Genomic DNA, 27,769 nt, shown 5'->3' with positions numbered 1-27,769 from the left:
GCACTTAACAAAGTGGTTCCACAAATGTGTTTGATGTTAGACAATGAAGTTTGAAGCTCGGTAAAATAGTCTGAAGAAAGTTTGGTGCTTCACAAAGTAATTAGAATGGAATTGATTGCCAACCTTACCGTTAAGGCAGCTTTTCGCTTACGTCTTATTTTTTTTATAGAATTCAGGGTTTTCTTGGCAGTATCCCTTGGCTTTGCCCAAGATTCTCGTACGGTGTTTACCTTTTTTAAAAATTTCCATATCCCTTTGCCACTCTCCGGCAAATGATTCACAGAATAGTCTTCCTTGCCTTTTTTCAAAAATAATTTTTTTGTCTAAATAAAACATAGTCGGCTATACCGACTACCCTCAAACCTACTTCCTTATGTTAAACTAAATCGATGACTCTTTCCTTTTCGTCTTTTCAGCGTATGGTGGTCGTAACCCGTATTTATGGCAAGCTTTACGGGATTTCAAACAATCAATTATCTCTTCACATAATAGCTTAAAATGTCATATTAATTACAACCTTGTTCCCCACCCTCCCGCATCAAACCCTGCGTAGGTTTCAAAATTAATTATTAGTTAATCGAAACCAAATAAAAGATAATCAATTTAGAATGGCATCAGTCGGCAGTTATCATGGGACAACTATTACAAATTGTTCTATTAGCGGAATTATTTATTCATGGCTTGGCCATGGATACAAATTCGACTAACAAATCCGGAAGAGATGGAAACAATTTTAAGTTGGAAAATTTGCTGGGAAATATATACAAGGAGAAGAAATTTGAAACATTGTTGCTGGTGGCGGATCAAGAGAGTCTAAAGGATATTCTCATGGAGGACACTTTTAACTTGATTCAGTTACCCCTGGTCCTGGTGACAACAGGAGCCAGCTACGAATTTGTAAGAACTTTTAATGCAGAGATATTGGTTGTTTTCTTAATTTCCAATAAGGTGGATATGGAGCTAATGACTTCGGCAGCAAAAGTTTTAAATTACATGAGGCAGTCGAGGATTTTGGTTCTGGTCTCCGGAGAAGCTGACCAGAAATTTCTGGAGAATTTCTTAAAACTTTGTGATTTATATAAAATGACAAATGTCCTGATGAAAGGTCTCAATTCTGAAGAAGTGGACATCATACAACAACTGAAGCCATTTCCCCACTACCAATGGTCAGTGTGGAGTGGAGCGCCCTATTATCCTGAACATTGGCATAATATGGAGAATAAGTCGGTGGTATATTTTACTGATACCACCATGACCTTGTCCTTTCCCTATGAAGATGGCAAGGGAGGTGTTAAACTTAATGGTTACATTGCCCGTTTGGTGTTACTCTTCGGCGAAGTCTTTAAGGCCCACATGCAAATGTATGCCTCTCACGAGGTGGCGGCAAGGACATCCCTTAGCCAAGTCAATCAAATGGTCCAAGATAATCTCATTGACATACCCATGACCTTGTCTCACTACAATGATGGTAAATGGCTCTACAAATCGGCAGTCTATGATTCGCTGGAGGGTTTGCTAATGATACCATGTGCCCTGCCGCTTAGCATAACCGAAGTCTATGGTGTCCTGTTAAATCGTTACTTTTTTGGTTGCGTCATTCTTTGTACCCTAATCTTTTTGGTTGCGTCATTCTTTGTACCCTAATCTTCTCCCTTTCACAATTTGTGGTGGATTATTTCTTCGATGGGCATCATCTGCAGCACCTGGATTCCCTGTTCAATTATCGTTTCTTTTCGGGGATTTTGGGTCAATCATTTGCGCCCCGGAAATCGAAGTGGCGTAGCTTGAAATTAATATATATTCTGATTTTTGTGGCAGGGTTAAACATAAGCACCCAATTTGCGGCTAACATGAACACCCTGATTACCAGTCCACCCAATCATCCGCAGATTCAATCGTTTGAGGATCTCAAAAATTCACAGCTAAAAATTCTGGCCATCACCAGTGATATTGAGGCCATAGAAGATGCCGCCGACATTATACAGGATTCTCTGCTGCTAACCGATAGCGTGTCGTACTATGAAGAAAATCGCAACAATTTCAATACCTCAACGGGTTATTTTTTGGTTTCACTCTCCTGGAAGGTCCTCAAGCGTAAACAGCAATATTTCACTCAAAATATTTTCCAAGTCTACGAGAAGATGACCCTCTTCAGTATGCCTTGTGCACTGCAGCTGCAAAAGCATTCAATCTATAAGGAGCCGTTGGATTATCTCATAAATCGGGTACATGCGGTGGGTTTGCCGCAGTATTGGTATGCCAGCACCTTTGCAGATATGCTACGGACAAAGAGGGTGACCATCAGTACTCCCAATTTGGGTAATCAGGCACGAGCACTTGAGGTGAAGGATCTCTTTTGGCCTTGGATAATTTTGGTTGGTGGCTTGACTTCGGGATTTTTGATATTTTTGGCGGAACATTTAGTGCAGCGTGTTATACAAAAGGTTGGGATTGTCAAATTCTGAATTAAATATTAAACAAATAAAATAAATTAAATTAAAAAAAATAAATAAACTTTAATTGTTTAAGAATTTTTTTTTTGCAAAACGTGGATTTTTTAACAAATATTTTTCGGAAAATGTGGATTTTTTTAAAGAATATTTGTAACACAAAACGTGGATTTATAAAAAAAATATTTTTAACACAAAATGTAGAATTTTTAAAAAATATTTTTAACAAACAAAACGTGGATTTTTTAAGAAATGTTTTTCACACTCAAAACGTTTATTTTTTAAAAAATATTTTTTAAACACACAAAACGTGGATTTTCCAAAGAATATTTTTTCTTCCTCCATCCAACCACAAAACATGGATTTTTTAAAGAATATTTTTCCTTCCGCCATCCAACCACAAAACGTGGATTTAAAAATTTTTTTTTTCTTCCGCCATCCAACCACAAAACGTTGATTTTTTAAAGAATATTTGTTATTCCGCCGATTTTTTAACGAATATTTTTTCTTCGCCTTTAGACCACAAAACGTGATTTTTTTAAAGAATATTATTTCTTCCGTCATTAGACCACAAAACGTGGATTTTTTAACGAATATTTTTTCTTCCGCCAATAGAACACAAATCGTGGATTTTTTAAAGAATATTTTTTCTTCCGCCAATAGAACATAAAACGTGTAATTTTTTTAAAAAAAATATTTTTAAAATAGTTGGTGGGCGTTCACCTTTTATTCTCCAGCACCCACGTATATATAATTTCTTATTACTTAATTAAAATCCTTTTTATTCTTTAGAGCGCCTTATTAGGCACTAACAAAACATTTGAAGCATTTAATTAATGCCTTGTGATTTATCACTTTAATAAATTAATTAAATTAAGCAGGCTCATCCCAAGCACTGTAAGCAAGGATATAGAGACTTGTTCTCAACTTTACTGTCCTCAGTTTGATTTGGTCCTTCCAACAGTGTGGCCATCAAATATTGTTCTGAGGAGAATGCAGTTTTTAATCCGAGTACAAATGAAGTTCATTCTTCAAATCCTCTTATTTTTGGGTAACATGTGGAACACAAGGAGCTCTGTTATGGATATCCTAAAGGTCCAGGAAAATAATGAGATCAATTTCTATCAAAAACTGCTGAACAACATTTACATGGAAAGAAACTTTAATTCTTTGCTTGTGGTCCATGACGAGCAGCAAACCTCTCTGGAACCAATTATCCAAAGCCTTTACAAATTAAATTGGCCAACAAATTTGGTGACCAAATCCCAAGGAGAGTTCCTTTATCGAATGGAGTACAATAAGGAGATGTTGGCAGTACTTCTGCTTACTCTGAAGATGAATGTGCAACTTATGGAAATAATGGCAAATGTCTTGAATTTTATGCGTGAGACCAGAATTGTGGTTATAGCTGTGGATGTCTTGGATCACCAGGAGTTCCAACAGCAACTCCTCGAAAATTGTAAGGACCACAACATGACCAATGTTTTGTTGAGTTTCACTTCAACTCAAAAGCAAAGTGGCCACGGTAGTCGTATGCTTTATTTCCTCAAACCCTATCCCATATATCATTGGTCTCACCCAGTTCCCGCAACTGATCTCGGCAACATAAATCTTACTTATTATCCTCAACATTGGCGTAATCTGCACAATAAAACCCTACTCACCTATGTGGATAAGGCTTCGTTACGCTCTCTCTACTACAAGGATGAGCAGGGCAATCTAAAAATTAATGGTTATGTACCCAGATTTGTAATGCTCTTTGCCGAACGCTATAATGCCACCCTGCAAATGATCAAGCCCCTTGATATGGTGACTTCCAAACATTTTAAGGAGATCTTGGCGGAGTTGGTTGAAACAAATCTAATTGATATACCCATGTCTATGGACAGCAATCCACACTACGACAGATGGTTTAATATGACGGATGTGTTTTATCATGACCGAGGTATGTTAATGGTACCCTGTGCCCAGGCTCTGAGTATTCGCGAGGTCTATGCCATTATATTAAACGCAACCATCATTGGTTCCATTCTCGTTGGTACTGTGATTTTCTCTCTGCTTCAATCGTTGATTGATTATATTTTTGATGGCCTCTTGGAACCCACAAGGCTGGTGTTTAGTGTTCGTATATTTCACGCCGTATTGGGTCAATCATTCACCCCGCCCAACCAGGAACCTCGGAAAATTTTAAAATTCGTATATTTGCTGCTATTTATGACTGGTCTCTTTTTGAATACCATATTTTCGGTGAATGTCAGTACCCTACTGACCAGTCCACCCAAACATGCGCAAATAAAGACACTCCAAGACATAGTCGATTCAAAGATGAAAGTGTTACTCCAGGATGCAGAAGCTTTTGCCATGAGATATCGTTTCGAAGGTTATGAAAAATATATAGTGACCACCCAAAATATTAGTTACGTGGAAGCCCTGAAGAATGACTACAACACTTCCTATGTTTATTATGTTTCCTCACCCGGTTGGGAAAAGGATACACTAAGGCAACAGTTTTTAACGCACAAACCTTTTTGTACCTATGACGATTTGGTAATCTATCCCTATTTACCTTGGGGTATACCATTGCAAAATAATTCTCCTTATAGGGATGGTTTGAATTATCTGTTGCATTTGGTCCATGCCTATGGGTTTATGGAATACTGGTCCTACGATACTTTTGCGGATTTGTTGAAATTGAAGCAGGTGTCGATACGTGATCCATATGTGGATAAGGGATCCCAGCAATTGGGAGCAACGGATTTGTTCTGGACTTGGATGATCTTAATTGTGGGGTTGTTTGCCTGTGGCTTGGTGTTCCTTGCAGAAATTTGGTGGCACCACAGGAAATCACAAAACACATTATAATTAATTACAAATTTTAAAAATTAAAAAAATAATTAAAAAATTATTTAAATAAAATCGAAATAAAAAGGATTCTTCTTAAAATATTAGTTAAGAAGAATCCTTTTTATCCTTAAAAAATCAAAATTTTGTGTCCAATAAACTTTGAAAAATATTCATTAAAAATCTACGTTTATTTATTTATTATATAGTATTCCCTGCCTTACCCCTTGGCGAACAACGCCAAATCTTTTCCACTAATAAAATAGTTGTTTTAAAATATTAAAACAACAACAATGGGATTAAGCCAGACTATTTTGAAAAAACAAAATTGCAAACGCTATCCCAATAAAAAAAAAAAAAAAAACGCCACAATGCTTCAAATTGAAGACACTGGCACGACGTGTGTTGTTTTTGCTGTAAAGCAGACCAACCAAATTTTAGTGGAAGAGGTTTGAATTGTTTCGCAGACACTTTCGTCGGAGTTGTATGAGGTTGCCAAGGAAAAACTTCTCATTGAACTTTTTTCTTTGCTTACCTTTATACTTCGAGCTGACGATTGATGTTTGGGTATAAAACGTTTCTTGTTGAAGAAGTTATTGAAAAATAACTTCGGTGGAGAATATCCACACACAAGAAACAAGGGAACTGATGAGATCCAGTGGCGTGGATCGAAACTATAGTATTCCCTGCCTTACCCCTTGGCGAACAATGCCAAATCTTTTCCACTAATAAAATAGTTGTTTTAAAATATTAAAACAACAACAATGGGATTAAGCCAGACTATTTTGAAAAAACAAAATTTATTTATTTATTTATTTATTTATTTATTTATTTATTTATTTATTTATTTATTTATTTATTTATTTATTTATTTATTTATTTATTTATTTATTTATTTATTTATTTATTTATTTATTTATTTATTTATTTATTTATTTATTTATTTATTTATTTATTTATTTATTTATTTATTTATTTATTTATTTATTTATTTATTTATTTATTTATTTATTTATTTATTTATTTATTTATTTATTTATTTATTTATTTATTTATTTATTTATTTATTTATTTATTTATTTATTTATTTATTTATTTATTTATTTATTTATTTATTTATTTATTTATTTATTTATTTATTTATTTATTTATTTATTTATTTATTTATTTATTTATTTATTTATTTATTTATTTATTTATTTATTTATTTATTTATTTATTTATTTATTTATTTATTTATTTATTTATTTATTTATTTATTTATTTATTTATTTATTTATTTATTTATTTATTTATTTATTTATTTATTTATTTATTTATTTATTTATTTATTTATTTATTTATTTATTTATTTATTTATTTATTTATTTATTTATTTATTTATTTATTTATTTATTTATTTATTTATTTATTTATTTATTTATTTATTTATTTATTTATTTATTTATTTATTTATTTATTTATTTATTTATTTATTTATTTATTTATTTATTTATTTATTTATTTATTTATTTATTTATTTATTTATTTATTTATTTATTTATTTATTTATTTATTTATTTATTTATTTATTTATTTATTTATTTATTTATTTATTTATTTATTTATTTATTTATTTATTTATTTATTTATTTATTTATTTATTTATTTATTTATTTATTTATTTATTTATTTATTTATTTATTTATTTATTTATTTATTTATTTATTTATTTATTTATTTATTTATTTATTTATTTATTTATTTATTTATTTATTTATTTATTTATTTATTTATTTATTTATTTATTTATTTATTTATTTATTTATTTATTTATTTATTTATTTATTTATTTATTTATTTATTTATTTATTTATTTATTTATTTATTTATTTATTTATTTATTTATTTATTTATTTATTTATTTAAATTTTAAATGTTTAAAAAATATTTTTTTCAACAAATTTAAGTTTTTAAATTTTATTTTCAATTTTGGATCACAAATTTCTTAATATTCTTTAAAAAGGATTAGTTTCTAGAATTATTGTTCAGTTTAATTTTATTTAAATTTTTTTTTTTAATAAATTCTTGGAAGATTTAAGCGATATTGAGTTTTCCTGCGGTGCCACCAAAGTTCTGCCAGAAATACTATGCCACTGGCTAACAAACCCACAATTAGTATCACCCATGTCCAGAACAAATCCGTTGCTTCCAATTGCTGGGGTCCCTTATCTACATATGGATCACGTATGGACACCTGTTTTAATTTCAACAAATCCGCAAAAGTATCGTACGTCCAGTATTCTATAAAACCATAGGCATGGACCAAATGCAGTAGATAATTCAAACCATCTCTATAGGGTGAGTTATTTTGCAATGGTAAACCCCAAGGTATATACAGATAGAGCAGCAACTCGTCATGGGTACAGAAAGGTTTGTACGTTAGAAATTGTTGCCTCAGATTATCCTTTTCCAAACCTGTTGAGGAAACATAATAACTGTAGGAAGTGTTGTAGTCAAGTCATTCTTCAGGGCTTCCAAGTAACTAATATTTTGGGTTATAACTATACTTTTTTCATAACCTTCGAAACGATATCTCATGGCAGAAGCTTCTGCATCCTGGAGTAATATTTTCATCTTTGAATCCACAAGATCTTGGAGTGTCTTTATTTGCGGATGTTTGGGAGGACTGGTGAGTAGGGTACTGACATTCACCGAAAATGTGGTATTCAAAAAGAGACCAGTCATAAATAGCAGCAAATATACGAATTTCAAAATTTTCCGAAGTTCCTGGTTGGGCGGGGTGAATGATTGACCCAATACGGCGGGAAATATACGAACACTAAACACCAGCCCTGAGGGTTCCAAGAGTCCATCGAAGATATAATCATTTAACGATTGAAGCAGAGAAAAAATCACCGTACACACGAGGATGGAACCAATGAAGGTTGCGTTTAATATAATGGTATAGACTTCGCGAATACTCAGAGCCTGGGCACAGGGTACAATTAACATACCTCGGCCATGATGAAACACATCTGTCATATTAAACCATCTTTCGTAGTTTGGAGTGGTGTCCATAGACATGGGTATATCAATTAGATTTGTTTCGGCCAACTCCGCCAAGATCTCCTTAAAATGTTTGGCAGTAACCATATCAAGGGGCTTGATTATTTCCAGGGTGGCATTATAGCGTTCGGCAAAGAGCATTACAAATCTGGGTACATAACCATTAATTTTCAGGTTGCCCTGCTCATCTTTGTAGTAGAAGGAGCGTAACGAAGCCTTATCAACATAGGTGAGTAAGGTTTTATTGTGCAGATTACGCCAATGTTGAGGATAATAGGTAAGATTTAGGTTGCCGAGGTCAGTTGCAGGCACTGGGTGAGACCAATGATATATGGGATAGGGTTTGAGGAAATAAAGCACACGACTGCCTTGGCCGCTTTCCTTTTGCGTTGAAGTGAAACTCAACAAAACATTGGTCATGTTGTGGTCCTTACAATTTTCGAGGAGTTGCTGTTGGAACTCCTGGTGATCCAAGACATCCACAGCTATAACCACAATTCTGGTCTCACGCATAAAATTCAAGACATTTGCCATTATTTCCATAAGTTGCACATTCATCTTCAGGGTAAGCAGAAGCACTGCCAATATCTCCTTATTGTATTCCATTCGATAAAGGAACTCTCCTTGGGTTTTGGTCAACAAATTTGTTGGGCAATTTAATTTGTAAAGGCTTTGGATAATTGGTTCCAGAGAGATTTGCTGCTCGTCATGAACCACAAGCAAAGAATTAAATTTTCTTTCCATGTAAATGTTGTTTAGCAGCTTTTGATAGAAATTGATCTCCTTATTTTCCTGGGTCTCTAGGATATCCATAACAGAGCTCCTTGTGTTCCACATGTTACCCAAAAATAACAGGCTATGAAGAATGAACTTCATTTGTACTCGGATTGAAAACTGATGATGATGATGGCTCATGGTATGAGGTACTAAATAAAACTGAGGGCACCAGAGTTGAAAAGAGGTTTTTATATCATTGCTTACCCTGCTTGGGATTAACCTGCTTAATTTAATTAATTTATTAAAGTGGTAAGTCGCAAGTTAATGGGGAGTTAATTAAAGGCTTCAAATGTTTTGTTAGCATAATAAGACACTCTAAAGGATAACAAGGACGTTAATTATATAATACATAATTATGTAATACGGATGAAAAAATATTGTTTAAAAGATCCACGTTTTATGGTCTAACGGCGGAAGAAAATATTTTTTTAAAAATCTAAGTTTTGTGGTCTAATGGCGGAAGAAAAAATATTTTTTAAAAAATCCACGTTTTGTGGTTGGGTGGCGGAAGAAAAAATATTTTTTAAAAAATCCACGTTTTGTGGTTGGATGGCGGAAGAAAAAATATTCTTTAAAAAATCCACGTTTTATGGTTGGATGGCGGAAGAAAAAATATTCTTTAAAAAATCCACGTTTTGTGGTTGGATGGCGGAAGAAAAAATATTCTTTAAAAAATCCACGTTTTGTGGTTGGATGGCGGAAGAAAAAATATTCTTTAAAAAATCCACGTTTTGTGGTTAAATGGCGGAAGAAAAAATATTCTTTAAAAAATCCACGTTTTGTGGTTGGATGGCGGAAGAAAAAATATTCTTTAAAAAATCCACGTTTTGTGGTCTAATGGCGAAAGAAAAAATTTTCTTTAAAAAATCCACGTTTTGTGTTCCAATGGCGGAAGAAAAAATATTCTTTAAAAAATCCACGTTTTGCGGTCTAATGGGTGAAGAAAAAATATTTTTTAAAAAATCCACGTTTTGTGGTTGGATGGCGGAAGACAAAATATTCTTTAAAAAATCCACGTTTTGTGGTTGGATGGCGGAAGAAAAAATATTCTTTAAAAAATCCACGTTTTGTGGTTGGATGGCGGAAGAAAAAATATTCTTTAAAAAATCCACGTTTTGTGGTTGGATGGCGGAAGAAAAAATATTCTTTAAAAAATCCACGTTTTGTGGTTGGATGGCGGAAGAAAAAATATTCTTTAAAAAATCCACGTTTTGTGGTTGGATGGCGGAAGAAAAAATATTCTTTAAAAAATCCACGTTTTGTGGTTGGATGGCGGAAGAAAAAATATTCTTTAAAAAATCCACGTTTTGTGGTTGGATGGCGGAAGAAAAAATATTCTTTAAAAAATCCACGTTTTGTGGTTGGATGGCGGAAGAAAAAATATTCTTTAAAAAATCCACGTTTTGTGGTTGGATGGCGGAAGAAAAAATATTCTTTAAAAAATCCACGTTTTGTGGTTGGATGGCGGAAGAAAAAATATTCTTTAAAAAATCCACGTTTTGTGGTTGGATGGCGGAAGAAAAAATATTCTTTAAAAAATCCACGTTTTGTGGTTGGATGGCGGAAGAAAAAAAATTCTTTAAAAAAAATCCACGTTTTGTGGTATAATGGAGGAAGAAAAATATTTTTTAAAAAATCCACGTTTTGTGGTCTAATGGCGGAAGAAAAATATTCATTAAAAAATCCACGCTTTGTGGTTGGATGGCGGAAGAAAAAAAATTCTTTAAAAAAAATCCACGTTTTGTGGTCTAATGGCGAAAGAAAAAATTTTCTTTAAAAAATCCACGTTTTGTGTTCCAATGGCGGAAGAAAAAATATTCTTTAAAAATCCACGTTTTGCGGTCTAATGGGTGAAGAAAAAATATTTTTTAAAAAATCCACGTTTTGTGGTTGTATGGCGGAAGACAAAATATTCTTTAAAAAATCCACGTTTTGTGGTTGGATGGCGGAAGACAAAATATTCTTTAAAAAATCCACGTTTTGTGGTTGGATGGCGGAAGAAAAATTTTTCTTTAAAAAATCCACGTTTTGTGGTTGGATGGCGGAAGAAAAAATTTTCTTTAAAAAATCCACGTTTTGTGGTTGGATGGCGGAAGAAAAAATTTTCTTTAAAAAATCCACGTTTTGTGGTTGGATGGCGGAAGAAAAAATTTTCTTTAAAAAATCCACGTTTTGTGGTCTAATGGCGGAAAAAAAATATTTGTTAAAAAATCCACGTTTTGTGGTCTAATGGCGGAAAATAAAATATTTGTTAAAAAATCCACGTTTTGTGGTCTAATGGCGGAAGAGAAAATATTTTTTAAAAATCCAGGTTTTGTGGTTTAAAGTTGGAAAAAAAAATTCTTTTTAAAAAAATCCACATTTTGTGGTCTAATGGCGGAAGAAAAAATATTCTTTAAAAAATACACGGTTTGTGAATTTTAAACTCCAAGTTTTGTAAAAAATAGATTTTAAAAATTCCAGGTTTTGTGAAAATATATTTTCTAAAAAATCGACTCTTTGTGAGAAATTATTTTTAAAAAGATTTTTGTTTGGTGAGAAAATATTTAAAAAAAAACACGTTTTGTGTTAATTTTTTTTTAATCCACGTTTTTTGATAAATTTTTTTCCATCTTTGTGTTTATTTCAGCTTTAGTCCATATTTTGTTGTAATTCAATTGTTTGAATAACAACAAAATATTTTAAAGTGGATATGAAATTGATTAATTGCGGGCGAAGGGTAGGGAATACTATAGTTTCAGTTGTCACCAAACAACTTCATCAGTTCCCTTTTTCGCCGACTCTGTATCGATAAACAGGTCAATAAAGCCATCTAGCAAATTAAATAAAATGAGAAATTTGCTGTTTACCCTACAATTTGAGTCGAACTAAAGAATTTCATATCCACCACTGTTTTTATGTCGTCTTTGCTTCGCAAAGAATACGAACATAGGAGTGTTGCTTCAATAAGCAACTAATCAATTTCATATCCACTTTAAAATATTTTGTTGTTATTCAAACAATTGAATTACAACAAAATATGGACTAAAGCTGAAATAAATACAAAGATGTAAAATTCTGCAGTCCAACAATAAAAAACGCCAACAACGATAAATTTTTTTTTAAATAAAAATTGAAAAATTATTTCACATTTGAAGATAAAATATATAATCAGATATATGGAATGCCCATGGGAAACCCATTATCGCCGACCATCGCAGACATAGTCTTAGACAAACTACTTGACGACACATTAGCTGAGCTACAGAATAAAGACATAAATATCAGATACATAGTCAAATATGTAGATGATATTTTAGCTATTATACATAAGGACGATGCTGATGAAATCAAAAATACTCTAAATAAATATCACAATAAAATTCAATTTACTATTGAAGTCGAAGAAGGAGGATCAATACCCTATTTGGACGCTAGACTACAACGCAAAAATAATAAAATCGAATTTGATTGGTATACAAAAGACACGTCTTCAGGAAGAATAATGAGTTATCACGCAACACAACCAAAATCTCAGATTTAAAACACGGCCAAAAACTTAGTGTACAGGTTTTTAACCATCAGCGACAAAAAATTCCACAACAAGAACATTGAAATCATCAAAAACATACTCCACAACAATAGTTTTCCACTGAAAGTCATCATTTCACTCATTGAAGAAATAAAAATGAAAATTAATAACGAAACATCAACCATCTTCAAGAATAAAAATAAGTCTCCAGATACAGAAAAACAAACTTTTTACGGTGTAACATATTTTCCTGGCTTGTTTGACAATCAGCAACTAAGACAAATAATAAATAACAACAACATCAACTTTGCCTACAAACCAAACAGAACACTAAATGCAATTTTTTCAAACACAAAAACCCCGATTGACAGGCAACAAGAAAGCAATGTGGTCTACGAAATCCAATGCAAAGGTAAAGCTAATGAGACCTGCAAAAAAATTTACATTGGGACAACAAAGCGAATGCTAGGCACACGAATGGCAGAACATAAAGCAGACATACAAAAACAAAAGGAATCCACTGCTTTATCACAACATGTTTTACACACCGGTCACTCACCAGATTTTGACAACATAAAAACAAAAAAAAAAAAATATTGGACAAAGAGAAAATGGAAAAGAAGAGACTTATGATTGAAAGTCTAAGAATACAACAAAATTTTGACAAGACTATGAACTTGAAAGAGGACACAGATAACGTTAGTTCGTGCTATGGAATCGCAATAAAGTAATCGGCCTGTGATATTAGTTTTTAAGTCGTGTTGTTGCATTATATGTTTAATATAAGATCAATGTAAATCGCGTCTTAAATTAATATTGTAAGTTTACTACATTGTTGCTTTGACATGAAATAAAAAACTTTATTTTATTTAACAGACGAGTTCCCCAGAAGAAGTCGACAAAACATCGACGAAACGTCGGGAATAAACGCAATAAACTTTTGTATTATTTGCAAAACATCAACATAGGTCAGTAAGCTAAATAAGAAAAATAACATGAAAAAAATTATGCTTTAAAAAATCCACGTTCGGAAAAAAAACAAATCTCAAAAATATCCACATTTAAAAAAAAACATCGTGCAGCAAAAACTTGCAATTGTAAATTCCCATTCTGTATACACCCATGCGTATAAGTATTGTCATAACGTATGCGTCAATGTTGTACCCGTGGGGGTATGACTGCTGTCAAAACTCATACGCCTCCCAACCAAGAAATTTTAGTTCCATTGTTATACCCTCAGCATTTATGCTAACGAGGGTATATACACTTTCATACGGGCAAAATGTGCCTCATCGAAATAATGGTTTTAGACCCCAAGTATGTTTGGACGAAATCTGTTTCAGACAATTTGGAGTCGATTGAGCAATGTCCGTCCGTTACTCTGTCTGGCTGTAGCGCACGATAACTCTCGAACGGATCAATCGATTCGATCCAAAAGTTGGCTTTCGTAATATTTTGTCCAAACTTAGTTAAGTTCGGTCCACTCCTTCCGGTACCTCTCCCACAAAACTTCGAAAATGTTCGGAAAATTTGTACGTACGATAATTCTTGCAGGGAGTAACCGATTTGGTCAATACTTTGCAAATCGTGAAATGTCTACCAGACTTAGATGAGTTTCCAATCGGTCCACTCCTTCGGGTACCTCCCACACAAAATTTGGGATAAGTTCAGTTTAGGACCTGCTCTCGAATCGCTTTGATTTTTGTTTTAGCAACTTGTATTCACTACCCACCATACGACGGTACAAGTTTGATCAGGGGCAAGTCCACACTTCCTGAGGAAGTAGCCTGAAAGTTGCAAAAATACCCTATGACACCGTGTGATGTGGTTGGAGCGGAAGATAACTCTAGAACGGATCTGCCGATTCGGTCTTGCATTCGCTGCCTCACTTACGATGGTAAAATTTTTTTCAGGGGTAAGTCCATACTTCTTGAGAAAACAGTCCGAAGGGTGTAAAACCTCCCTGTGGTACCATTTGTAATGGCTGCAGATCCACTTCCATAATGGTCAATGTCGATCCATTCCTTTAAGTATCTCCTCCGCAAAACTTTTGATCTTTAATCCTAATCAACATTTTTGTTGGTTCATACATCCAAAAAATTTAAAACCCCCTAAATACATACGTTTTTGGGAAAAAATTGTTTCAATATACACAGGCTGAGGGTATATCTCTGTCAGCAAAGTTTACTGATAGTTTTTACTTGTTTTTAATAACTTTATTTAAGTTAATAACAAACTTTTCGATCATTTATGGGTTATCTTATGATTATCTTAACTTTAGCAAATAAAGATTATTGAGGATTTTTTCTCAAAATTAGCTGATGCATTTAGGAATCCTTATTATTTAAAATTAAATACGATTTATTTTGATCTTATTCCACATCAACTCTACTAAGAATACAATTAAACCACTCGTTAACCCAGCACAACTTATCATCCAAATCCAAAACATATCGCCAATAGTTAAAGGTCGGGGTCCTTTCTCAGCTTCCGGATGCAAAATAGTTGTCTCTTTAAGCTTGAGCATATCGCTAAATGTGCTATAATACCAGGCATCTATGAGCCCATAAGCCTTAACCTGTTCAATGAGATAGTTAAGGCCCTCCTTATAGGGTGAATTGTGCGGCAAGGGTATGGCCCAACGAAGATTGGGAAATAATGTCAAGTTATCATAAGTACAGAAGATTTTCTTCTCAAAGAATTGTTGCTTGAGTAATAGCATTTGCCAGGCTGGCGATGAAAAATAATAACCATAAGAGGTATTTAGGTTATTACGTAGCTCTTGGAGGTATCTGAAATTGTCGGTGGTGGTAAATGCCTTGGCAAGGTGCTTAATTTCATGCCCCATAACCTCGGCTTCAATGTCTAAGAGTATAATTTTAACTGGAGATTTCAAAAGGTCTTGCATAGTTTCGATTTGTCTGTGATTCGGAGGATGGGTAAAGAGAGTGCTGACATTGACCGAAAATGTGGTATTCAAATAAAGTCCCGCTATGAAAAGGAGAAAATAAATTATTTTAGAACTAAAATTGGAGAAATGTCCCATTGGAAATGATTGACCCAAAATGCCGGGAAAGATAAGTTCGCTAAAGAAGAGGCGTGATATGTGCAATTGGCCCTTGTAAACATAGTTGATGAGAGCTTGAACCAGCGACAGCAGTATGGTGCAGACAATAACATAACCAAAAAATACCTCATTCAATAGAATGCCAAAGACCTCACGTGTATTTAAACTCTTTGCACAGGGTACCACCAACAGACCCTTATCGTGAAGTAGGGTATTGGTCATGTTGAACCATTTATTTATGACCGGACTGGTATCCACAACCATGGGTATATCAAGACGATTGTTGCTTACCATATTCTCTACAATCACGAATAATGGGTGGGCTCTTTAAAATCTAGTGGCATGGCCATTTGAAGAGTGGCATTAAAACGTTCGGTAAAAAGCATAATAAACCGGGCAACGAAGCCATTTAGATGTATGTTACCCTTTGCGTCTTTGTTGTACAGGGTCCTGGGTGGTATACGATCCATATAGGTTAGTAGAGTTTTATTGTACCCATGTTGTGGGAAATGTGGGGTAGTGTTGCCGGGGCGTGAATCCCAAACTAGAAGAGATAGATCATTAAAAATACACTTATAGAAAAGTCGTGATATCTCCGAAACTAGAAGAGATAGAGCATTAAAAGTGCACTTATAGAAAAGTCGTGATGTCTCCGAAACTAGAAGAGATAGAGCATTAAAAGTACACCTATAAAAAAAGTCGTGATATCTCCGAAACTAGAAGAGATAGAGCATTAAAAGTACACTTAAAGAAAAGTCGTGATATCTTCGAAACTAGAAGAGATAGAGCATTAAAAGTACACTATAGAAAAGTCGTGATATCTTCGAAACTAGAAGAGATAGAGCATTAAAAGTACACTTATAGAAAAGTCGTGATATCTCCGAAACTAGAAGAGATAGAGCATTAAAAGTACACTTAAAGAAAAGTCGTGATATCTCCGAAACTAGAAGAGATAGAGCATTAAAAGTACACCTATAAAAAAGTCGTGATATCTCCGAAACTAGAAGAGATAGAGCATTAAAAGTGCACTTATAGAAAAGTCGTAATGTCTCCGAAACTAGAAGAGATAGAGCATTAAAAGTACACCTATAAAAAAAGTCGTGATATCTCCGAAACTAGAAGAGATAGAGCATTAAAACTACACCTATAAAAAAAGTCGTGATATCTCCGAAACTAGAAGAGATAGAGCATTAAAAGTACACTTATAGAAAAGTCGTGATATCTCCGAAACTAGAAGAGATAGAGCATTAAAAGTACACCTATAAAAAGGTCGTGATATCTCCGAAACTAGAAGAGATAGAGTATTAAAAGTACACTTATAGAAAAGTCGTGATATCTCCGAAACTGGAACAGATAGAGCATTAAAAGTACACTTATAGAAAAGTCGTGATATCTTCGAAACTAGAAGAGATAGAGCATTAAAAGTACACTATAGAAAAGTCGTGATATCTTCGAAACTAGAAGAGATAGAGCATTAAAAGTACACTTATAGAAAAGTCGTGATATCTCCGAAACTAGAAGAGATAGAGCATTAAAAGTACACTTAAAGAAAAGTCGTGATATCTCCGAAACTAGAAGAGATAGAGCATTAAAAGTACACTTATAGAAAAGTCGTGATATCTCCGAAACTAGAAGAGATAGAGCATTAAAAGTACACCTATAAAAAAGAAGTGATATCTCCGAAACTAGAAGAGATAGAGCATCGGACGCCTCCCCAGGTGGTGGATAGGGGAAAGCTCATCAGATATGACGGGTACAGCAAAAATAAAATATGTGGGGCGAACTAAAAATAAAAGGAAAAAGCAGCGTCTGATCGAGATTCGGCGGCAGCAAACAGCGTCTGTACTCCATTGGAGCGGCTGAAAATTAGATGGAAAAATATAAACCCTTCAGAAGGCCACGGGAAACCACTGAAGTAACTCTCCCATGAAAATCATACAATATGAACAACCAACAAAACACACGGCCCTCAGTCTCCGGCCAATCGAGGGTGCTAAGAATCCCCGGAGGTAAAAACAAGAAAACACTGAACATTGGAACATGGAATGTCCGAAGCTTGTATGAGTCTGGAAAACTTAACAATACTATCAATGAAATGAACAGACTTAACATAGATATATTAGGCGTTAGTGAAACATGGTGGACGGAATGTCACACATTTAAATCCCAAAATGCGTCGATATACTCCTCAGGAAATATGGAAGGGACACACAGAAGAGGTGTAGGTATCATCGTTAGCAAAAATGTTGCTGGCTGTGTTGCTGGATTTGTTCCAATGTCCGATAGGTCAATGATGATAAAAATAAAAGTAAAACCGCTTAACTTAAACATTATTCAAGTATACGCACCCACATGTGATGGAAACACATACGAGGTCGAAAAATTCTATGACGAAATCAATGAATTGCTAAAAATGACGAAATCACATGAAATTACAATAATTCAAGGCGACTTCAATGCCAAAGTAGGAAGCCAAGAGGTATGCAGAGTTACAGGAAGATTTGGTCTCGGCGAACGAAATGAAAGAGGTGACAGATTAATTCAATTCTGTCAAGAAAATGGATTTACTATCGCCAATATATTATTCCAATTACATCCTAGAAGACTTTATACGTGGAAATCGCCGCAGGATAACAGAAATAATATAGTGCGTAATCAAATAGACTATATTATGATTAATAAAAGATATAAGACCTGCGTGATTAAATGCTCAACATATCCAGGAGCAGATGTGCCATCGGATCACAACCTTCTGATGCTGAACATTCGTACAAAACTTGCAACAATTCAAAAAAAGAAGAAACGGCTCCGAATTAATTGTGAAAAACTTAATGATCCAATGATTAAAAACCAAGTGAAGGATAACCTAAATAAGGAACTTGAGAGAATCGACTTGAACGATGTGGAAACTCTTTGGCATAATATGAAAGGTACGATATACAAAATAACAGAAAACTCGCTTGGAAACTGTACTAGAGAAAATAATGAAGAATGGATGACGGATGAAATTTTACAGCTTCGAGCAGAACGCAGTAAATTTAGAAATGTGGATTATGAGAAATACTGGGAAGTCAACAAAGAAATTCGAGCAGCAACCCGTGCTGCCAAAAATACTCTTATAAATAGAAAATGTCGTGAAATTGAGCATCTACAAAGTTTACATGATGATTTTAATCTTCATAAAAAATTTAAAGAAGCGGCCGGAATTTATAGAAAATCCACCACAACCACGCTTTTAGATGATAACAACCAGCCAATTTTTGAGATGGAACAAACAAAAAACCATTGGAAAGAATACATTAAAGAATTATTTACTGATGAAAGCAGATCGTGCAATGAAAACGTTAATATGGATATTGCTGGAAATCCAATAACGGAGTCTGAAGTAGAACAAGCAATTATAACACTAAAGGACAAGAAATCGACAGGACCTGATCAAATCCCGTCCGAAATGCTGAAACTAGTAGATGGACGCAATATACCAATAATAGTAAAACTTTTTAATTATGTATATGACACTGGTCAATACCCACATGACTGGCTACTATCGACCTTTGTAGCGATACCAAAGAAGACTTATGCAAAGAAATGCAGTGAGTACAGACTCATTAGCCTTATGTGCTACATTCTAAAAATATTTCTTAGAATAATACACACAAGAATATATCCTGCATGTGAAAAAGCTATGGGAGACTCACAGTTTGGGTTCAAAGAAGGCATGGGGACGAGAGAAGCTTTGCTGTCCATGCTGATACTGGTGCAGAAATGCAGAGATGTCCAAAAAGATGCTTTCCTCTGCTTCATAGATTACGAAAAGGCGTTTGACACCGTTCAGCACGACAAGTTAATCAAAATATTGAAGGACATTGGAGTTGGGGAAAAAGAAATAAGATGCATAAAAAACTTGTATTGGAATCAAAAAGCTCGGATGGAGATAAACAGTGAACCAACAGAAGAAATTGAAATTTCAAGAGGAGTGAGACAGGGATGCATATTGTCCCCTTTGCTGTTCAACATTTATTCCCAGAAAATATTTAAGGAAGCCATTGAAAGCGAACGAATAGGAATAAAAGTACATGGTATAATAATCAACAACATACGCTATGCAGATGACACTGCAATAATAGCTGCCAGCATATCTGGTCTACAAAAGCTCATAGACAAAGTTACTTGTGTGAGCGAAATGTATGGCCTAAAAATAAACATTAAAAAAAACCAAATACATGGTTGTGAGTAGGAAGAACGATCAATATAACACCACCCTAAAAATTAAAAATAATAATATTGAACGAGTCACAAATTTGACATATCTTGGGGTATTATTAAACGAAAAATGGGATTCGTCAAACGAAATTAAACGACGTATTGAGATGGTCAGAGATGCCTTTTTCAAGTATAAACAAGTATTAACAAACCACGACATAAGCCTCTCAACAAAAGCCAGATTTGTGAAATGCTATATATGGTCTGTACTACTCTACGCAGTTGAGACGTGGACCATCAAAATTACCGATGAGAAAAAGCTTGAATCCTTCGAAATATGGGTCTATCGAAGGATTTTAAAGATACCCTGGACCGACCATGTATCAAACCAGGACGTTCTAAGAAGAATGGGATTAGAAAGACAACTGCTGCAACATGCCAAATCTCGAAAAATTGCATACCTAGGACATCTCATGAGAAATGACAAATATAAGTTTCTGCAAACCATTATAAAAGGTAAAATAGAAGGAAAAAGAGGAAGAGGTAGAAGAGAACTGAACTGGCTAAAAAATATCCAAGACTGGACAGGCTGCCAAGATGAAGGAAATGTGATTTCGGCTGCAAGAAATAGAGAGCTGTTTATGCCTGAATAATCATTATAATATAAATATGAAATTATATTAACACATTTATAATTCTATTGTATGATCGCTTATATCCGGATAACGGATTTGCAAATAAAGAAGAAGAATCAACAAAGCAATTGGTAAAGAAGTTTGAAGCTATTTCAAAGGTAGTCTGATCCAGGTTTGCTATTAACTAAAGAAGTTTCATGCCAACTAGAGTTGTTTGATAGTAGTTTGATACTAATCAAATAAATTTGAAGCATGAATAAATAGTCTGGAGAGGAGTTGGTATTAAATAAAGTAGTTTGCGAGTAGTTTCATACTTGAAAAGAACGTCGGATGTTTTACAGAGTAGTTTCAAGGAAGTATGTTAGTAGGCAAAGAAGTTTGAAGCTTTATGATATAATCTAAAGGAAGTTTGATTCTTAACTAATTAGTATGACGCGGTGTTTTGAGTGCGATAAAGTAATCTGCGCTACCCTTTTGGTGGACAAAAAAGTTTTGAAACTATTTAATGGTGTAAAGGAGATTTGATTCTTGACAAAATTGTTTGAAGTGGGTTTGTTACTCGATCAAGTTGTTTGCGAGACATTTTGTATACGATAAAGAAGTTCGAAGCCTAACAAAGTGGTTTCATGGAAGCCTTTGATGCTAGGCAAAGAAGTTTGGCGCTTAACATAGTGGTTCCACAGATGTGATTGATGTTAGACAATGAAGTTTGAAGCTCGTTAAAATAGTCTGAAGAAAGTTTGGTACTTCACAAAGTAATTAGAATTGGATTTTATTGACAACCTTACAGTTCCGGCAGCTTTTCGCTTACGTCTTAATTTTTTTTAGAATTCAGGGTTTTCTTGTCAGTTTCCCCTGGCTATGCCCAAGATTCTCGTAAGGGGTTTACTTTTCCTTGCCTCTTTCCACAAATAATTTGTTTGTCTAAATAAAACATAGTCGGCTATAACGACTACCCTCAAACCTCCTTCCTTATGTTATACTAAATCGATGACTCTTTCCTTTTCGTCTTTTCAGCGAATGGTGGTCGTTACCCGTATTTATGGCATGCTTTACGGGATTTCAAACAATCAATTATGTTGTCGCATAATAACATAAAATGTCATATTAATCACAACCTTTAAACCACCCTCGCCAATCACACCCTGCGTAGGTTTCATAATTAATAATCAGTTAATCGAAATCAAATAAAAGAAAATCAATTTAGAATGGCATCAGTCGGCAGTTATCATGGGACAACTATTACAAATTGTTCTATTAGCGGAATTATTTATTCATGGCTTGGCCATGGATACAAGTTCGATAAATAGATCCATAACAGATGGAAAAAATTTTAAGTTGGAAGTTTTACTGGGAAATATCTACAAGGAGAAGAAATTTGAAACTTTGTTGCTGGTGGCGGATCAAGACAGTCTAAAGGATATTCTCATGGAGGACACTTTTAACTTAATTCAGGTACCCCAGGTCCTGGTGACAACAGGAGCCAGCTACGAATTTGTAAGAACTTTTAATGCAGAGATATTGGCTGTTTTCTTAATTTTCAATAAGGTGGATATGGAGCTAATGACTTCGGCAGCGAACGTTTTAAATTACATGAGGCAGTCGAGGATTTTGGTACTGGTCTCCGGAGAAGCCGACCAGAAATTTCTGGAGAATTTCTTAAAACTTTGCGATTTATATAAAATGACAAATGTCCTGGTGAAAGATCTCAATTCTAAAGAAGTGGACATCATACAACAACTGAAGCCATTTCCTCACTACCAATGGTCAGTGTGGAGTGGAGGGCCCTATTATCCCGAACATTGGCAAAATATGGAGAATAAGTCGGTGGTATATTTTACCGATACCACCATGACATTGTCCTTTCCCTATGAAGATGGCAAGGGAGGTGTTAAACTCAATGGTTACATTGCCCGATTGGTGTTACTCTTTGGAGAAGTTTTCAAGGCCCACATGCAAATGTATGCCTCTCACGAGGTGGCAGCAAGGACATCCTTTAGCCAAGTCAATCAAATGGCCCAAGATAATCTCATTGACATACCCATGACCTCGTCCTATTACAACGATGGTAAATGGCTCTACAAATCGGCAGTATATGATTCGCTGGAGGGTCTGCTAATGATACCCTGTGCCCTGCCGCTCAGCATAACCGAGGTCTATGGTGTCCTGTTGAATCGTTACTTTTTTGGTTGCGTCATTCTTTGTACCTCAATTTTTTCCCTTTCACAATTTGTGGTGGATTATTTCTTCGATGACCATCATCTGCAGCTCCTGGATTCCCTGTTTAATTATCGCTTCTTTTCGGGGATTTTGGGTCAATCATTTGCGCCCCGGAAATCGAAGTGGTGTAGCTTGAAATTAATATATATTCTGATTTTTGTGGCGGGGTTGAATATAAGTACCCAATTTGCGGCTAACATGAACACCCTGATTACCAGTCCACCCAATCATCCTCAGATTCAATCGTTTGAGGATCTCAAAAGTTCACAGCTAAAAATTCTGGCCATCACCAGCGATATTGAGGCCATAGAAGATGCAGCCGACATTATACAAGATTCTCTTCTGCTTACCGACAGCGTGGCCTACTACGAAAAAAATCGGAACAATTTCAATAGCTCAACGGGTTATTTTTTGGTTTCACTCTCCTGGAAGGTCCTCAAGCGTAAACAACAATATTTCACCCAAAATATTTTCCAAGTAAACGAGAAGATGACCCTCTTCAGTATGCCTTGTGCACTGCAACTGCAAAAGCATTCAATCTATAAGGAGCCGTTGGATTATCTTATAAATCGGGTACATGCGGTGGGATTGCCGCAGTATTGGTATGCCAGCACTTTTGCAGATATGCTACGGACAAAGAGGGTTACCATCAGTACTCCCAATTTGGGTAATCAGGCACGAGCCCTTCAGGTAAAGGATCTCTTTTGGCCTTGGATAATTTTGGTTGGTGGTTTGACTTCGGGATCTTTGATATTTTTGGCGGAACTTTTACTACAGCGTTTTATGAAAAAGGTTGCGATTGTCAAATTCTGAATTGAATATTAAACAAATTAAATAAATAAATGTTAATTGTTTAAGAATATTTTTTTCGCAAAACGTGGATTTTTTAAAAAAGACTATTTTAACACAAAACGTGTATTTTTTAAAAATATTTTTAACACGAAACGTGGATTTTTTAAAAGATATTTTTAACACAAAATGTGGATTTTTTAAAAATATTTTTAACACACAAAACTTGGATTTAAAAAAAAAATTCACAAAATTTTGATTTTTAAACAATTTTTTTTTTACAAAATTTGATTTAAATATATTTTAAAATATATTTTTCAAAATATATGGATTTTTTTAAAAAACATTTTTTCAAAAATTTGGATATTTTATAAAAATTTAAAAAAAAAAATATTTTTTTTGAAAATTTTTGATTTAAAAAAAATATTTTTTCATAAAAAATTTCTTCAAAATCGTGGATATTTGAAAAAAAATATTTTTTATTTATTCCAAAAAAAAAATTCACAAAACGCGGATTAAAAAAAATGTGTTTCAAAAAATTAAAAACGTCGATTTTTTTCAAAAAAAAAAAAAAAAAAAATTGTTTTAAAATTGCGGATTTTTTTAAAAAATTGTTAAAAATATTTTTTACATTTTTTCAGAGTTTTTATAGAAAGTAATGATGAAGTTAAGCCAATGGGGGAATGCTCCAGACTTAAGCAATCATATGATTGAATCTTCAACTGAAAAAAACAAACAGTTTAAAAAAATATTTTTTCACAAAATGTGGATTTTAAAAACATATTTTTCTGAAAACGTGGATTTTTTTTTTTTAAATCTTGCTACTGAAATTTTCTTGCTACCGAATCGCTAATAAAAAATTGCAGAAATAAACCGGAATACTCGTTGATGACCTTTGGAAATACCTTTAAAAATACCTTTAAAAATACTATTTAAACAAAAAAAAATTAAAAATAAATTTTTTCACAAATAGTTGATTTAAAAAATAATAATTAAAATAATATTATGTCATAAAACGTGGGGTTTTGAAATAAAACTTAAAAATATTTTTTTGAAAAAATGGGTCTTTGAAAAAATTTTAAAAACAAGTTGAAAATATTTTTTTAAAAAAACATTTTTCAAAATGTATGAATTTTTAATTTTTTTTTTTAAATGTGACCTTTTTTTTAAAAATTAAAAAATATTTTTTTTAAAATCTTGATTTTTTAAAAAATATTTTTTTATAAAACATTTCTTCAAAATAATATTTTTTAAACTTGGGTTTTGAAAAAACTTTAAAAATAATTTTTCACAAATCCGCGTTTTTTTATCAAAAAATTAAAAACGTCTATTTTTTCAAAAAAATAAAAAATTGTTTTATTGGGATAGCTGTTACAATTTTGATTTTTCAAAATAGTCTGGCTTAATCAATCCCATTGTTGTTGTTTTAATATTTGAAACAACTAATTTATTAGTGGAGAAGGTTTGGCAAGGGATAAGGCAGGGAAGACTATTTTCGATCCTCGCCACAGGATCTCACCAGTTCCCTTGTTTCTTGTTTGTGGATATTCTCCACCGAAGTTATTTTTCAATAACTTCTTCAACAAAAAACTTGTTATACCCAAACATCAATCGTCGGCTCGAAGTATAAACGTGAGCCAAGAAAAAACTTCAATGAAAAGTTTTTCTTTGGCAACCTCACACAACCCCGACGAAAGTGTTTGCAAAACAAAGCAAACCTTCTTCAAATTGTAACAGCTACCCCAATAAAAAACGCCACCAATGTTCTATTTGAGAAACACTGGCACGGTTTGTGTGTGGTTGGTAAAAGCTACCAAAAACATTTTGTTATGTGCATTCGTTGAAAATCAACGACGCATAACAGTGGAAGAAGGTTTGCTTGCAAACACTTTCGTCGGGGTTGTGTGGATTTTTTTTTTTTTTAAATGTAAAAAAAATATTTTTTAGGTTTTTAAAAAATATTTTCTCACAAAATTTGGATTTTTAAAAAAATATTTTTCACAAAACGTGAATTTTTCAAAAATTAAAAAAAAATATATTTTTTTCACAACTAGTGGATTTAAAAAAAAAAAAATAATAATATTTTGTCATAAAACGTGGGCTTTTTTAAATTAAATTAATAATATTTCGTCATAAAGAGTGGGTTTTTGAAATAAAACTTAAAAATATTTTTTCATCAAAAGTGGTTCTTTGAAAAAAATTTAAAAAATAATTTTGCACAAATTAAAAAAAAAAATAATAATATATTTTTTGCTAAACGCGGATTTTTTTTAAAGAATTAAAGAAAATTTAAACTTGGATTTTTTGAAAAAATTAAAAAAAATATTTTTTAAAATGGTGGATTTTTTAAACAATATAAAATATTTTTTATAAAACGTGAATTTTTTCAGGCGTTTTAAATTTTTAAAAAAATTAATAATACTTTTCATAAAAAGTGGGTTTTTGAAAAAATAATTAATTTTTTCTTACGTGGGGTTTGGGACAATATTAAAATATTTTTTCAAAAAATTAAAAAATATATATTTTTTTAACTTGGATTTTTTCAAAAAAGTAAAAAAAAATAAATGTAAAAAATATTTTTTTTAACAATTTAAAAAAAAACGTAAATTTTTTAAAACATTAAAAAATACAGGGTAGATTATTTTACCAAATTTAAAAAATATATCTACAAATGTGAATTTCTTGAAAATTAAAAAAACAAAAATTATTTTTTTTTTGCAAAACAAAATATGGATTTTTTAAAAAAATATTTTTTTATGGAATATTTTTTCTTCCGCCATTAGAGCACAAAACGTGGATTTTTTAAAAAATATTTTTTCATAGTTTGGGTATTCATTTTCCCCAAGGAATGAATCACTTACCCATTACTATATAACTATTGCTAATTGAACCACCACCTTATGTTCTTAAGCATCTACGCATTTGGTTTCTTATTACTTAAATAAAATCCTTTTTATTCTTTAGAGTGCCTTATAAGGCACTAACAGAACATTTGAAGCCTTTAATTAATGCCTTGTGATTTATCACTTTACTAAATTAATTAAATTAAGCAGGCTCATCCCAAGCACTGTAAGCAAGGATATAGAGACTTGTTCTCAACTTTTCTGTCCTCAGTTTGATTTAGTCCTTCCAACGGTGTGACCATCAAATACTATTCTGAGAAGAATGCAGTTTTCAGTCCGAGTACAAATGAAGTTCATTCTTCATATTCTGTTATTTTTGGGTAACGTGTGGAACACAAGGAGCTCTGTTAATTCTTTGCTTGTGGTCCATGACGAGCAGCAAACCTCTCTGGAACCAATTATCCAAAGCCTTTACAAATTAAATTGGCCAACAAATTTGTTGACCAAAGCCCAAGGAGAGTTCCTTTATAGAATGGAGTACAATAAGGAGATATTGGCAGTGCTTCTGCTTACCCTGAAGATGAATGTGCAACTTATGGAAATAATGGCAAATGTCTTGAATTTTATGCGTGAGACCAGAATTGTGGTAATAGCTGTGGATATCTTGGATCAGCAGGAGTTCCAACAGCAACTTCTCGAAAATTGTAAGGACCACAACGTGACCAATGTTTTGTTGAGTTTCACTTTAACACAAAAGCAAAGTGGCCACGGTAGTCCTATGCTTTACTTCCTCAAACCCTATCCCATATATCATTGGTCTCACCCAGCGCCCGCAACTGACCTCGGCAACCTAAATCTTACCTATTATCCTCAACATTGGCGTAATCTGCACAATAAAACTCTACTCACCTATGTGGATAAGGCCTCGTTACGTTCTCTCTACTACAAGGATGAGCAGGACAATCTAAAAATTAATGGTTATGTACCCAGATTTGTAATGCTCTTTGCCGAACGCTATAATGCCACCCTGGAAATGATCAAGCCCCTTGATGTGGTGACTTCCAAACATTTTAAGGAGATCTTGGCGGAGTTGGTTGAAACAAATCTAATTGATATACCCATGTCTATGGACAGCAATCCACATTACGACAGATGGTTTAATATGACAGATGTGTTTCATCATGACCGAGGTATGTTAATGGTACCCTGTGCCCAGGCTCTGAGTATACGCGAAGTCTATGCCATTATATTAAACGCAACCTTCATTGGTTCCATCCTCATGTGTACGGTGATTTTTTCTCTGCTTCAATCGTTAATTGATTATATCTTCGATGGACTCTTGGAACCCTCAGGGCTGGTGTTTAGTGTTCGTATATTTCCCGCCG

The 27,769-nt window shown here is 33.3% G+C and overlaps 7 protein-coding genes across 7 annotated transcripts in view; 5 read left to right on the top strand and 2 right to left on the bottom strand.

Annotated features, from left to right (window-relative positions):
* Positions 1 to 431: 431 nt before the first annotated feature.
* LOC141392181 (uncharacterized) lies at positions 432 to 1,644 on the top strand. Its single transcript, XM_073965136.1, has one exon. It carries the CDS (start codon positions 631 to 633, stop codon positions 1,642 to 1,644), a length of 1,014 nt encoding a protein of 337 aa, XP_073821237.1. The 5' UTR covers positions 432 to 630.
* Positions 1,645 to 1,850: 206 nt separating this feature from the next.
* On the top strand, positions 1,851 to 2,465 carry LOC141392180 (uncharacterized). Its single transcript, XM_073965135.1, has one exon. The coding sequence runs from the start codon at positions 1,851 to 1,853 to the stop codon at positions 2,463 to 2,465; it is 615 nt and encodes a 204-aa protein (XP_073821236.1).
* Positions 2,466 to 3,506: 1,041 nt separating this feature from the next.
* Positions 3,507 to 5,312, top strand: LOC141392179 (uncharacterized). Its single transcript, XM_073965134.1, has one exon. It carries the CDS (start codon positions 3,507 to 3,509, stop codon positions 5,310 to 5,312), a length of 1,806 nt encoding a protein of 601 aa, XP_073821235.1.
* Positions 5,313 to 7,347: 2,035 nt separating this feature from the next.
* On the bottom strand, positions 7,348 to 9,176 carry LOC141392178 (uncharacterized). The gene is made up of 2 exons (XM_073965133.1): positions 7,841 to 9,176; positions 7,348 to 7,748 (listed from the first exon to the last, which is right to left on the bottom strand). The coding sequence occupies exons 1-2, from the start codon at positions 9,174 to 9,176 to the stop codon at positions 7,348 to 7,350; spliced, it is 1,737 nt and encodes a 578-aa protein (XP_073821234.1).
* Positions 9,177 to 14,977: 5,801 nt separating this feature from the next.
* On the bottom strand, positions 14,978 to 15,988 carry LOC141392177 (uncharacterized). Its single transcript, XM_073965131.1, has one exon. The coding sequence runs from the start codon at positions 15,986 to 15,988 to the stop codon at positions 14,978 to 14,980; it is 1,011 nt and encodes a 336-aa protein (XP_073821232.1).
* Positions 15,989 to 21,762: 5,774 nt separating this feature from the next.
* LOC141392176 (uncharacterized) lies at positions 21,763 to 23,565 on the top strand. Its single transcript, XM_073965130.1, has one exon. The coding sequence runs from the start codon at positions 21,763 to 21,765 to the stop codon at positions 23,563 to 23,565; it is 1,803 nt and encodes a 600-aa protein (XP_073821231.1).
* A 3,939-nt stretch (positions 23,566 to 27,504) lies between these two features.
* LOC141392175 (uncharacterized) overlaps positions 27,505 to 27,769 on the top strand; it is a 987-nt gene continuing 722 nt past the window's right edge. The window contains exon 1 of the mRNA XM_073965129.1: positions 27,505 to 27,769. This exon is cut by the window's right edge and continues 722 nt beyond it. Coding sequence (XP_073821230.1) covers positions 27,505 to 27,769 — 265 coding nt within the window.

The sequence above is a fragment of the Musca autumnalis genome, unplaced genomic scaffold (genome assembly GCF_047663935.1).
Source record: "Musca autumnalis isolate F117 unplaced genomic scaffold, ASM4766393v1 scaffold_2, whole genome shotgun sequence".
Classification (NCBI taxonomy): Eukaryota; Metazoa; Arthropoda; class Insecta; order Diptera; family Muscidae; genus Musca; species Musca autumnalis.
The sequence above is the reverse complement of the archived record's forward strand: the minus strand, read 5'-3'. Positions and strand labels throughout refer to the sequence as shown.